Raw genomic sequence first — 13,787 nt, forward strand, 5'->3', positions numbered from 1 at the left:
TATTCCTATGTAAGCACAAACTAAATTTATATTTTTCAAAATCATGTAAAGATGCTCATTCTATTTAACATGTTGGTTCAAATATTTTTAACTTTTGATAATTTACAAGTTAGACTTTCTTCTTTGACCTTATTTTGTTTTTTCATTTACCAAGAAAATAATTATAACTTCAACAATTTTCTGTATTGAATAAGTTATATTGATATCGATCACAATCTAATATGCAAAATCGTCCTTTAATTTGTAATAGTCAAATCCAATCAAGATTAAAATGATAACATCATCCTTAACTAAACAAAAATAAAATTGGGGCTTACCATAAATCAATTAAAGATTGGGTATGAATTACTTTACGATGTGGTGAGACTTTTAACAAATCCTGCAATATGTAAAATTATTGATACATTAAATTTTATCAACTTGCAAAATAAAAAATGCCTATAAATTAAATAATAATATAAATTCTAAATTCTAATATGAATCATCAAACTCGCCTAACAAAGAATTACCTTTATACTCAAATAGTTATTTACCATTTGTTTCACTTTGCAATGCCTACATCAAAAAAAGAAGAAGTAATTACCAAATTTACACACACAAAAATGAAATAAAAAATAAAGTAAAGAAGAGTGAGAGAGGCAAAGGGATTAAGGAGAGGAGAGGGAGTTACAGAAAAAGAATTGGGATGTGTGTGTGCGTGTTTTAGTAGGAATGGGTGGGAAGGAGGGGTAGTTATTTCATTTTGATTGGATTTGAAAGGTTTTTAGGGGGAAATTAATTATATTTTTAAGCTTTTTAAATATTTTGGAGGGAGAGGTATTAAGTTTTGGTTGAGTTGGGTCAAAATAAAAGATAAAAAGATTTTTTTTATTACATAGAACAAGCTTTTATTTTTAAATTTTTATTAATTTGTAATGACTATTGATTAAAATGTTTCACCTTAAAAAATCAACAAGTACTATAAAAGCTTAAATAAACTTTAAAAAATCAAACAAAATAAATATAAAAGAAAATGACTATTTATTTGACATTTGAGTTTTATATATATATAAAAAAATTTGATAATTATAAAATTTAAAATTTTGTGTTATGATAACCAAAATCACTAAATAATACAAAGTAAAGTATAACCATATTAGATAAAATGTTGAAGTGAAATTACATCTACAAAGTAAAAAAACAATTCAAAAAATATTTTAATTGATAAAAGAAATAGAGGATCAAAAAATTACAATCAAGTTAAAATGAAGAAGGAAAAGGGTGTGAATATATGATGAAATTAACTTTCAATAGGAAAAGGGTGTGAATATATGATGAAATTAACTTTCAATAGGAAAAGGGTGTGAATATATGATGAAATTAACTTTCAATAGGAAAAGGGTGTGAATATATGATGAAATTAACTTTCAATATCAAATGTATTGTATTATATAATTTGAGAAAAGATTAAAATAAAAGAAATAAGTAACAAATTTAACAAATTTTTGGGGGTCGATAATCGCCACAAATAATATTAAATTGTGGTGATTTTCTAACCTCCTTAATAAAACCACCACAAAAAGGTTTATATTATGGGGGTCAAAAGAAAATGTCACAAAATGAATTATACGTGGGATTTCTAAAAACTCCCACAAGTTAACTGCTACAAATTAAGCATTTTTTTGTAGATTGTATTACGTAATTGGTATACATATGTATTTGTATATCTAGCGAGTGAGATTGGGAGAGGGAAGAGAGAAGCGAGCGAGAGAGGGCAGAGAGTGGAGAGAGGTCAATTGTATTAATATATTTGTCATATAATTGTATACGTACATGTATAATTTGTATTTGTAAATGTATAAGAGAGGAGAGAGGAGAGAGGAGAGAGGAGAGAGAGAGAAACAGAGGAGAGAGGCGCGCATAATTATAGCTAAAAAGAAGTTGTGAGTTCAAACTATAGCTATATTAGCTAATTAGCTAACGTATATTTGTTTATCCGCGTAATTTCCCGTTCTAGTGGAAATCAACTAATCAAGTGGGTTCAATTCCAATAGCTTAAAACAAGGATTGGAGATATACAGTAATTGTCCACCAAAATGAAGAAGAATTTCAAAAGCAAGCATGCAATCTTGTTATATCAATGCAACCCTACATCTCCAGTTGCTAACATTAATCATTTTAATTAGTGTAGCCTTAAGAAGGGGCAGCTTTGGATTTTATGCTAAATTATTTGTACCATTTTACAAAATCTGACATATCCTATCTGGGGTATATTTGCAGTTACTACATTTTTGGTAAACCCAAGCAAAATACTATGAATATGTCTCTGTCAACAAAATAAAACTCCCACATTATGTATCATGCTTGTTTGGCAATAATAGCAATATATGACCAACATGAGTCGTGGTGCATTTGGTGAGACTCTTCCACCCTTAGTTAAAAGTTTCGGGTTCAAACCAGTGGCGGAGCTAGGATTTTTAACAAAGGGGTTCAAAATATGAAGAAATAAACACACGAACTAATCGAAGGGAGTTCGACATCTACTATATATACATAAAATAAAAATTTAATAATATATAAATAGTAATATTTTCCGTCGAAGGGAACCCCTGAATGTATGCTGGGTCCGCCCCTGGTTCGAGTCCTCGATATGAAGAAAATCTTGTTGGAAGCGTCACCCCGAATGGATCCTGCAGTGTGTGATTTAGATTTTGGCGATGCTGTAATGTAGACTTCGAAGACCAGATGAAAAAATAAAACAATATGTAAAAAATTTCGAAACAAAATTGGACAGCCTTAATTCCCAAGCAAAATTTAACTCATATGCATGTGGATACAAATAATTGACACATACCACATGTTACAAATCACCAAGATTTCACAAATGTCGAACACCTAGATCTGTAAATTAATAATAATCAAGCTGCTTATACTCAAAAGAGACATAATTATTATGATGAGAAAAAATCGAAGCATCTTTTGTTGTTAATAAAACGAGCCTTATTAGCTGTTATGTGCATAATTATTAATGATTTTACGAACAAAACAAATTTCAGTATATGCTTATTGTCAGTATAAGTATAATTGTATCTGAGAATTTTTTTTTAATAAGATGGAAAGTATTCAAAAGAAAATTATTGCACAACGTACTCCAATTACATGATTATTTATTTAAAACATGTATTAGGAAATTAATTTTAAGATGCATGTATGTATGCTTTTGTTCATGAGCTAGAAAATATGAAAAGTTTAGAATTAAATTATGATACGTATACTAGAATAGGTATATGTTAAAAGCACTAGATTTGAGTCCTGAATCACAGGCCATGTATGTACTAGAATGTTGGTCCAAAAAGCACTAGATTGATGAGATTAATTTGGAAGATGATACGGTGTTGAGATATAATTAAGTAAATAAATGTGTGTGTTTTCTTTCCGCTTAAGTTTTTAGATCTTGAGAAGGTCAAACAATACAACATGATATCAGATTAGGTAGAGATTCTAGGTTTGAATCTCACCACCATCCGAAATTTTCATATGTTTGACTCATGAAAAAGAGTCAAACCCACACGTGAAAGAGCGATGATCGGGTCATTGCAAGTACAAGCAATTTAAAATGAGTAATAATCTATGTGTCAAAATTCAAGGGAAAAAAATCAAACAAGGTTTCTTAGGAAGAACATGTTCCAATTACTATGTCTATATGTAAATCCCAAAATTTTGTATAATATATTTCATAGTACAAGTCTCTATGGAAAGGATGATTCATTTAGATCGAAATTACATTGTCAAAATTCATTTTGTATATTTGAAAGAGGTTGACCTTCTTGCTTCTTGCATTATACCTGTCATTCAATTTGGAACCTATGAATCTATCCGATTTAGAAGCTTGGTGTCTAACTTGTAACTCATAAATTGATGGTACATGTATGAACTAATCCAACAAAATAAGTTCAACACATAATTTTCCCAATATTCTAATTGTAAATTTTGTTGTACTTTTATTAGCTTAGGTTACATTTTACACCAATACTGAAGCATAAAGATTTGTCTATTCTAAAGGCTACAAATTGTTCTCCAGAAAACTAACAAAAGGAAAAACAAATACTCTTTTAAGGCCACAATAATGATAAGATATAAATTATCAATTCTTTTCACTTGCAACTGATGATCTATTGTTTGACCATAACTTACTGAACATTTTTTTCGGTCGATTCGGAAGAACACATAAAGCTTTAATTCTTGAAGATTTTCCAATTTCATCTGCATTATGTTCATCCAAATCATCATCTTCAGCTAGCTTCATTTTCAGAGTTGAAATGTTCGACTTTGGAGATTTTATGCCTGATGCATTACTCCACTGGTCATTAACTGGTGTCATTTTGGCCTTGTTAAAAGATGCTGCTGAAGTCTTGGCTGTGTCATCATGGTTTGCTAGAAGTGCTTTGATGTTACTAGGCAACTCTGTTACATGACCACCAGACATCGCGGTTCTAGCTTGCTCGAAAAAAAGAACTTGAACAACTACCCTTAGTGGAAGTAATTCATTTTGTGCAGCATGCATACAAACATCCATTGATAGTTTCTTGCAGTCTAATATCCTGCAAAGGCGCTTTCTTTCGCTCTTGTTCAGCCCTGGATGCCCCTGCATTTTTCGTTACAGTTTGAGTTATATGCACTGACGTTTTAAAAATAACATGAGTAACATATAGGACATGTGCAAAGGATTATTTCCATGTTATGTGCAATTTTACCTTGAGATAGATGTCGATGGCTTTGTAAAGATCATCATGATCAAGCCTGGCGAATCCTGGGATTGCTTCAGCAATTGATATGAATTTTGAGAGGGGTAAATTTGTGTCACTAGCAATTTCTTGAAGATATCCATCGACAAGCTTAGCTACCTTGAGTTTTGAGCTATGTGATGCTGAAGAAGATCTTCTACTTTCTTGAAACTCAAGGTCAATATTCTCCGCGGATCGAGACCTTCTCCTCTCAAAATCTCCTCTCCTTCTTTGTGGACTTGTTGGAGGACTTTGAACCTGCAACATGAACTGTTGTAATATGGTAATAACTATATCCACATCATAAATTGTGTCACATGTGTGTGACACACAAGGTATTAACAGATCATTAACACTAGCATCTTCTAATTGAAGTCCAACCCTTCTTGCCAATTCCATTTTAGATGAACAAGAACCCTTCAATATGTTAGTTGCTTTAAGTAGTTTCAACAAGAAACTACAAGAAACTGCCCCCTTTTCAGCTGGTAACAAGCTGATTATTGACTCCAAAAGCAGCCTGTGTTTTCCAATTGAATCCGATTCGGATTGATCATGTACTATCTGCTTCTCAAAATTTGCATACTTTGAAATGTTTGGTAACCATCTTGAGGCGTAAATTCGCAATGCATCACCGATAACAGTAGCAGGTACTTTCCCACCAGATTTGATAGCTATCATACTTCTCCAATAAAGGTCTATGCTCAATTCTGCTAAATCTTCAGCCCACCAAATTTTAGATGAATCTTTATTATGTCTTCTGCTATCGGATTCAATGCAAGAAATATCATCCCTCGGGCCTCTTCTCGAGTAGGTTCTTGACAAATTAACCTTTGAAGGATGAGCTAAAACTTTCGAAGCAATAGCTTCAATACATCTGCTTGTAATTACCAAATCCTCAGACCATAAAGGGTAAGACTTTGTACTTTGTAATGTCACAATTGAGTCTTTCCAACCTGAAAGTATGCAAGAATTGAAAAACACTTCGAGTTTGTAAATCAAGTTTCCTTTCTCTACGTCCTCTGTCATCTGTAGATACTCTGCAGCACAACGAGCCGCCACAATGTTGTAAGCACTTAGAGTGATGGTAATTCCATAACAGAACTTTGCACATAGCTCAAATGCCTCAATTCCACCTGGAAAATCTGGTAGCTGCACAATTTGGTGCTGTGAAGTTTCTGGACTTTCAGAACATAGCCTCTGTAGCCTTGAACACTTTGACAGCAGAGGAAACTGTTTAACACAATCAACTCCAAATTAGTAAGCATTTGGATTCATAATTTTTACATGTCCAAACACAATTTCCTCCAAATTAGCAGGCATTTGGATATGTTAATTCATTTTCACTAGCAAAATACATGTCCTTTCGACTCTGAGAAAAAGATAAAGAATCTAACCTTGTGAAGCAAATATCTACTACCCTTTACTTGAACTATAAGATCACTAACAACTTCAGAATTAACTGACCTGCATCAACCAAAAAAACAAAAAAAAAATCTTTGATTTCTTTGGAACATTTTTGAATTTTTTCTTCTTTGATTTCAAGAAACAGAGGAAACAATTAATAAATTACCTTACAGCCTCAGTAGTAATGAAAGTGTCAGGCCTAGATCCAAGTTTCATAAACTTCATATTCTTGAGTCTTTTATTTTTTCCCTCTTTTTGTTTCACAAAAAAACACAAAATATATCAAGCAATATGCAAAACCATGAGAGACAAAGGCAAATTCTACAACAGTTGAAAGGTTTACTTTTTTTAGACACCACTACTAGTACTAGCAAATAGCAATAGATATTGTCTAAAAACAAAAAAGAAGCACTAGTTAGTTTAGAATATCCTGTCTAAAAAAAGTTTGGTAAATAACACAACAAGATTGACACTTATTTCAACTCCACAAATAGTTGCTAAGGAGAAAATAATAATAATAATAGAGAGAAGAGGAGGGACATGAAACTAAAGGTTGTGGATTTGTTTGTATCTGGCTTGCACTAATGCAATTTATATTAATGATGATGCTGACCAAAATGATATGAATCAAGAAAATTTTAGTTAGTGACATGAAAACACAAAGAATCAAAGCTACCCCAATTCTCATTTAAATCAAAGGACTGTGACAATATAAGTCAAATAATTTTGAAAAGAGAGAGAGAGAAAAAAAAGGAGGAAAATGAAGAGCCACAAAATTTATTCTAATATTAATAATTGAAATTGGAGAAGACAAAAAAAACTAATAAAAAATCCCCTTTCTTATAAATAAACAATAGCAAAATATGTTTAACTCAGTATCAAAATTAGTTAACTTATGATGAATTCTTAGATTGCAAAATATATCAAATTGTACTCACTTAGGCACGTGTTACGCTAAGACGGACTTAAATAAAGTGTCAATCTTACCATTGGAGTATTTTCTTTAGGGGAAATGGAAAGGGAATTAACCCTCACTAGTAGTAGAAATTGATGGTCAACCAACTAAACTATTAAGATTATCTATTAAGTGGAAATCGAACCCTCACCAATAAGGTAAAAGTTTAGGTAGTCAACCAATTGAGTTCATCTTGCCATTGTACTATTTGATATTAAGCAAATTTGTCATTCATTAAACTTTTCGTCTAACATTTAAAGTCTCGTTACGCCCTTGACCCTTAAAAGAAGCTTCAATTTGACGATATTTTTAACACGTAATCATAAATTGAGGAGTAAATATGGATATTTTTTTCTTGAAAAAATTTACTCTTTTGTTTTTCTACTCATTTCATGTTGGATTTCCATTAATGGTAAAAGCAAATACGAAATGATTCGGTAAAGGCCCAATTATTTATTTAAATGAACCAAAAAAAAAAACAAGGAGAGACAAAATTTGATAATACTGTTTATCATTTTACCTGTTTTGATAGACTTTGTTCAGTGCCAAATGCCAGCCATGCTGGGGCGAAAGCCGATCTAGGAAAAGGCGAGGATGTTCATTCAACTCCTTCGACAATTTTTTTTATAGACTTCGAAACTCTTGAACACAAACTTATAGGTGACTCAGTAATTTTGAAAAATTCAAAATTCAAAATTCAAAGTAAAAACTACTTTTTTTAATTTTTTGAACCTTTATAGTGAAAATTCTGAATTCGTACACTATCCTTCTTTCTTAGCAAAGTTTTTGATTATTTTAGTCAAAAACAATCATACAAGTCATCCTACGCCGCTCTCTTTGTATTAAACATTTGCCTTTTCTGTTTATAATACAAGAAATATTATTCTTTTCCTTTTGGGAAAAAAAGAAAAAGAATACATGTAAAGATAAAGTAATGATATAAAGAAGAGAGCAGAAAGTAAAAGGATATATTGTGTATCACTTTCAAAGTTGGCTTTTAAGTATTCTCACATAAGGGCCTCAAGTTCATGATATATATATATAAAATAAAAATAAAATGGGGACAAAAAAAGTTTATATATATATATATATAAAATAAAAATAAAATGGGGACAAAAAAAGTTTGCCCTTGCTTTTCAATATATCTAAATAATAATAACTAGACCATCAAACATTTATTAAAAGAGGGCAATAGCCATTTAATATAATTTGTTCAAACTTGTATGTGAAATGTAGAATTTTGTTTACCTCAATTAGACAGTTTTTTTTTAAAGATTAAAATATTGATGTGGGGATAAAATGCATTAAATTGGCAGTTGAAAGATATGCTGGTCAATTTTGTTTCTGCCTTGGATTCTACTGAAATAATACTTTATTGTAAAATTATTTGATAACAAAATCAATCACAGTGATAATAACTCTGAAGGAAAAGTGTAGGGTCCAGTTGATATACAGATGAATAAACTTAGGAAAGATTAAAATTGAAGAGAATTTTAGTATGTGGCCGTGGCATCTATTTTCTATCCCCTTATCCATACAAAAAAGAAAGTAAATTTTGTTGTTATTAAGTCTACAGAGTGATGGTAGCCATCACTTCTTTTTATGGTTATCACTCGATATTCGATATTTGATAATCATATTCTTATTGAGGTTCGATTAAATTTGAATTCACCTCAAAAAGTTTTACAATGAAGGATAAAGCAAGTCCTAAAAATTAAAATAACTCTTAGGTCTCACGTTCAAACCTTAGCAGAGACAAAAAAAACTAGGTGATTCTTTCCATTTATCTTAGCATTGATGGACATAGTAACTATCAGGTACATGTTGATGGAAGATGGTAAGTATTCCATGGAATATGTGGACAACAGGGCCATCACAAAAAATAAACTAGAATAACTCTATACTCAGCATTCGAATATAAAATCTTTGATTAAAAATGGAGAGCGGTACACCACAAACTATATATTGTTGGTTTAGCAATCACTTATGGCTAAGTTGACTTCCTAAAACATAGGTGCAAATATTATACTAAGTACTTTCTGTCATTTATTTTCTTGTTAAATTTAGTTTCATTTGTTTTAGTAGTTACTTTTTAGCATGCAAAATATGTAGAATCGTCATCATTTCATAGAAGGCTTCTTAAGAATTGCCAAAGACAGTGACTGAATTAGTTGCTGAATTATATAGTATATATAATAATTGAAGTAGCTAGTGTTGCGTATACCACACTTTTATAACAAAACAAAAGTGTCTAATTAAGTAGGAATAATGGTTGGTTTCCAATTGTAATGATATATGATATATACATACCATTGTCTTTTGTAATTCAAATATAATAAAGTATGGTGTTTTGTGATAAAGCAGTAAATCGACCTAATATGTTGCATGATGACAAATAAAGAGATATTGACCCATAGTTGGAGTTGGCACAAGCGGAGTAACAGTTGAACACTCTTTGTCAAAATTATATTAGCATATATCACATATGTATATAGATATCTTGAACATCTTTAACAAAGATTTCTGACTTCGCCACCGAACACAAAGGCACAAGCAAGCTATATATGTCTATTATCTCTAGCTATTCTACAAGAATTGAATGTGTAATGGCTCTATCAATGTTTGGTGATGAGTAGCTGGAGGAAACTATATGATGAGTTACCTCTATCAAGGTCCGGCCAGGACCATTACCATTGGCATTTGCAAATAGGTCTATATCAACATATGTACACCACTCACTTCACTCATATATATATATATATATATATATATATATATATATATATATATATATAATTGTTTATTTATATATTCGATTTAATATCAAAGTTTACTTTTAAATAAGTTCATTTGTATGTCTCTTTATTTGTATATATAGTAGATAATTCAGCGTATAGAGTTTATCTTATACACATAACATTAAATTGTTTGTTCTTGTAAGTATTATGTTTATGTTCACACTCTAAGATGAAAATTGAACAAAGCTATCGATATAACTATAGAACAAGATTTATATATAATTTATCTTAATTATGTGATTATAGTTCCAACTTCTTATGCTAGTATATTTTGTATTGAACGGATCAAGTAGAGATAAGTATTTTATTCCGAGCTTGTAAAATAAATTTTCTAGTCCATTAAATGTACTTCTAATCTGAAATATTCTTAATCTTGATATAAAAGTATTAACTGTTTATGTTGTTCATTGTTTTGGTTTACTAAAAGACGAGATTCTTTTGTGGGTCAACAGATAAATTGGAAGGTGATGACTTACATTAACGAAGTAATTATTAGTTGATAGAATCAATGTCTTAATTTAAAAATTGATGATATCACTTCATAATAGCTTAAAATGTTGGTCAAAGTTCATTTAATTTAACTTTCGAATAACAAAACGCGACAAATAAAAATAAATGAGGAAGTATTTGTTGTAAAATGAGAATGGATCTAGATAACCAATACTATTCTATAGTAGTATAGTTATATTCCATGGAGCCATTTCAGCTTTTATAGCAAAAGCTTTTTTTGATCACTTTGAATATCCTTGGGAATATATATGTGCTATGAAATGCCAGAAAGGGAATGAAGGGCTAATGAATAAAGCAGGAAAAAAAAGTAAAAAAACGACGGATCAGAGAATAAGGGAAGAAATAATTGAAAAGGTAAATTCCAAGAAATTCACTTATTAAAAGATTAAAACAACAAAAAAATAAAGTTAATGCTAAATGACCAGAAAATTTGGCCAAAATTTGACCAGAAATTTAAAAAGTCTATAATATCTTTTTTATTTTAAAATAAACTGATCTTTTTTCAATTTTTAATTAAAATGTATTAAAGTTAAACGGGTAAAAATGTTCATAAAGATAAAATAACATAGTGTGAAATGTGTTATTTTACCATTCTGGCCAAATTTTCTAGCCAAAAGAAATTTTCCAAAAAATGAAAATAAATATGAAACTAGCATAACTCCCTAGGGTCAAGTTACTTTATATATTTAAGGAATAAGATTATAATTCAACAATTATTATTGAATTATCAATTAATTTGTTATGAAATTAAGTAAATCACTATTGAATTGATGATCCAGTAATCAAAAGATTTTAAGCTGATTAGTGGATAGTTTAATGATTTTTTAAATTAGTACAAAACTGAACAAATAGTCACACATGATATATATATCTACATACTTGTTCAACGTTATACAAGTTTAAGCGTTCACCGCGACTAGGGTTAAATTATGAAGCAAGTGGCAACGGCGTCCGTCTGGGGTCGCTATCTGTGTTACCCAACGGGGTTACCAGTATTAAACATGTAGGGTCTCACTAGTGATCAATGGACCCAAAAATAGTTGAAAATATCACTTCACCGTTAGAAAAATAAATATATTAATTGGGAATTAATTAAGCTCTTTTATTTTTAGAAAGAATTCTAGTGGGAGATTTTATGTCTTATAAGTAGGGTACATTATTTGGATTAAACCGAAAATCAAATCAAATCAAATTAAAACTAACCAAATTTTAATTTGGATTGGTTTTTTAGTTTTTTGGTTTGGTTTTGAATTAATAATTTATTTTTTTGGATTTTTGGTTTTGAATTTAGAAAAACGAAAACCGAAAAACTTAAAAATAATAATGAGAATTAAGTTGGAGTTATGTTTGAACATCTATAGTTGATATACTTTTAACTATTGTGTTTTACCTTTTACTTCTAAATTTTTTTCTATGATTGATATATTATTATTATTAATATTTTCAAATTACAAATATAATTTTGATTATGTTTCTAATTATTGAAATAACCAAATAATTGAACCGAAAAGAGAACTCAAACCGAACCAAATTTATTTTGATTCGAATTGGATTACACTTCTTCAAAACCAAAAATCGAAAAGTCCAAACCAAATCTAAAAACCGAATGCACACCCATACTTATAAGATCAAGGGTGAGCCATATTTTAGAGGAAATAATTGATTTCGTTGGTAATAATTTTTTTTATAAGAGATCTAAAAGATCATTTTTAAAATTTATTTTGTAAATAGTTAGGAAATCTTAATTCATTTTTTGTGTCTCTGTAAATTCAATTGAATTTATTACTTTTCACTAGAATTATATATACATTATGGAAAACATATTGTATACATGCAATATATCACACTTTTTTTAAACCTACAATTGATTCTAGAATTTGAATTCATCTATGGATTTCAATTATAGCCATGCTTAGATTCGTTTTACCGATGGTTATTAAACTTACTTTTTGTAACAACAAAATCACAAAATTATGTTTTAAAACAATACAATCACTAAACTAATTGTTATATTCCTAAAAATACTACACGAATTAACCCACTCTGTTTTTGCTTAAATAGACAAGAATTTGAAATGGGCGATGAATAATTACAATAACTATAACTCCCTCCGTTCTATATTAGTAGTCTAAGTTATTAAAAAAAGTTATTCAAATTATTTGTCAATTTAAAAAATAAAGAAAAAAACCAAAATTTTCATTTACCCCTACAATTTATTTATTTTTTAAAAATTGTAGCCAAGTTTGTAAAGTTCTAAATAAAATTACAAGGTAAACTAGTAAAAATATTTTTTTTATGATTTCTTTAAAAAAAATAACAGGCAACTAATATGAAAAGGAGGAAAGAAAAAGGAATTACAAGAACAAAAACTCCAGGGGTCGGTAAAAGAAAACAGTACTTAATGATTGCGTTAAATAGTTCCATCATGAATATATGAATTTTAGTCCTTTAATTAGAGATCTCGGGTTCAAATTTAAGGTATGAAAAAATATTTATTGAGAGCATCACCTTTAAATGAGTCTTATCGTATGCAATAAAAATTTAATCGAGACTTTTATACGAGCTTCGAATAAGATGAAAAGTCAAATATATATATATATATATATATATATATATATATATATACTGGATTTTGCAACAGAAAGGGAAACAGTCATTTCCATACCTTAATAAAATTCAAGAGTTATCAAGAAGACTAGTCTTACATAATTCAAAATGACTGGCAGCATGCAGAAGGTAAAACCAAAGTAGTCAAAAGAATGGCCTTTTGCATTCATTTTTGCATTTCACCATACTCACAAACAACTTATTAATTATTATTATTTTTGATGACATGTATTAGTTAATTTTCACGTATTTTAATTAATTTCATGAAATATCTGTCATCTCTTATCAGCAACAGGTATCAGATAACTATATCCATCAATTAGTTAAGACAGATGTGAAGAATCACTTAGTATTTTTGTCTCCGCTCGCAAACAACAAATTATTAATTCATTTTCATTTTTCAACCAAGTTGTTGGAATTATAAGTAGCTCTACCTTACAAACAAAGACCCATCACCTGCATCTTATATGTAGGGCATGTTAATTGTAGTTTGCTTCCCTTCCTTTTTCTCATAACTAATTTTGTGTGCTTATTCTAAGACAAATAAGTACTGATTAAGATTTATGTTCCTCACTCTTAGCTTTCTCTATATATTTTCCATCAATTATAATATTTCATTTCTTCAAAAGTTATACTAATCTTATAAACGTAAATATATTTACTTAAAACTATAACAAGAAGAAACGACATCGACGTGTAATTAAACATCATACCTTTCCACAATTAATAACCAAAGTTCTACAAATATCT

General features: G+C 29.6%; 1 protein-coding gene across 1 annotated transcript; it reads right to left on the minus strand.

Annotated features, from left to right (window-relative positions):
* Positions 1-4,096: 4,096 nt before the first annotated feature.
* On the minus strand, positions 4,097-6,872 carry LOC125814911 (BTB/POZ domain-containing protein At1g67900-like). The gene is made up of 4 exons (XM_049494359.1): positions 6,334-6,872; positions 6,158-6,227; positions 4,734-5,993; positions 4,097-4,624 (listed from the first exon to the last, which is right to left on the minus strand). Exons 1-4 carry the CDS (start codon positions 6,390-6,392, stop codon positions 4,124-4,126), a joined length of 1,890 nt encoding a protein of 629 aa, XP_049350316.1. The 5' UTR covers positions 6,393-6,872; the 3' UTR covers positions 4,097-4,123.
* Positions 6,873-13,787: the final 6,915 nt, after the last annotated feature.

Source organism: Solanum verrucosum, unplaced genomic scaffold (assembly GCF_900185275.1).
Source record: "Solanum verrucosum unplaced genomic scaffold, falcon-dt-bn FXZP01000085.1, whole genome shotgun sequence".
Lineage (NCBI taxonomy): Eukaryota > Viridiplantae > Streptophyta > Magnoliopsida > Solanales > Solanaceae > Solanum > Solanum verrucosum.

Bases quoted from the DNA above. Each gene is read 5' to 3' on its own strand.
- LOC125814911 (XM_049494359.1), bottom strand. From the start codon at position 6,392: ATGAAGTTTATGAAACTTGGATCTAGGCCTGACACTTTCATTACTACT. The intron at 5,994-6,157 runs GTTAGATTCTTT...TGTGTTAAACAG, and splicing joins GTAGATATTTGCTTCACAAG to TTTCCTCTGCTGTCAAAGTG. The intron at 4,625-4,733 runs GTAAAATTGCAC...CGAAAAATGCAG, and splicing joins CCATCGACATCTATCTCAAG to GGGCATCCAGGGCTGAACAA.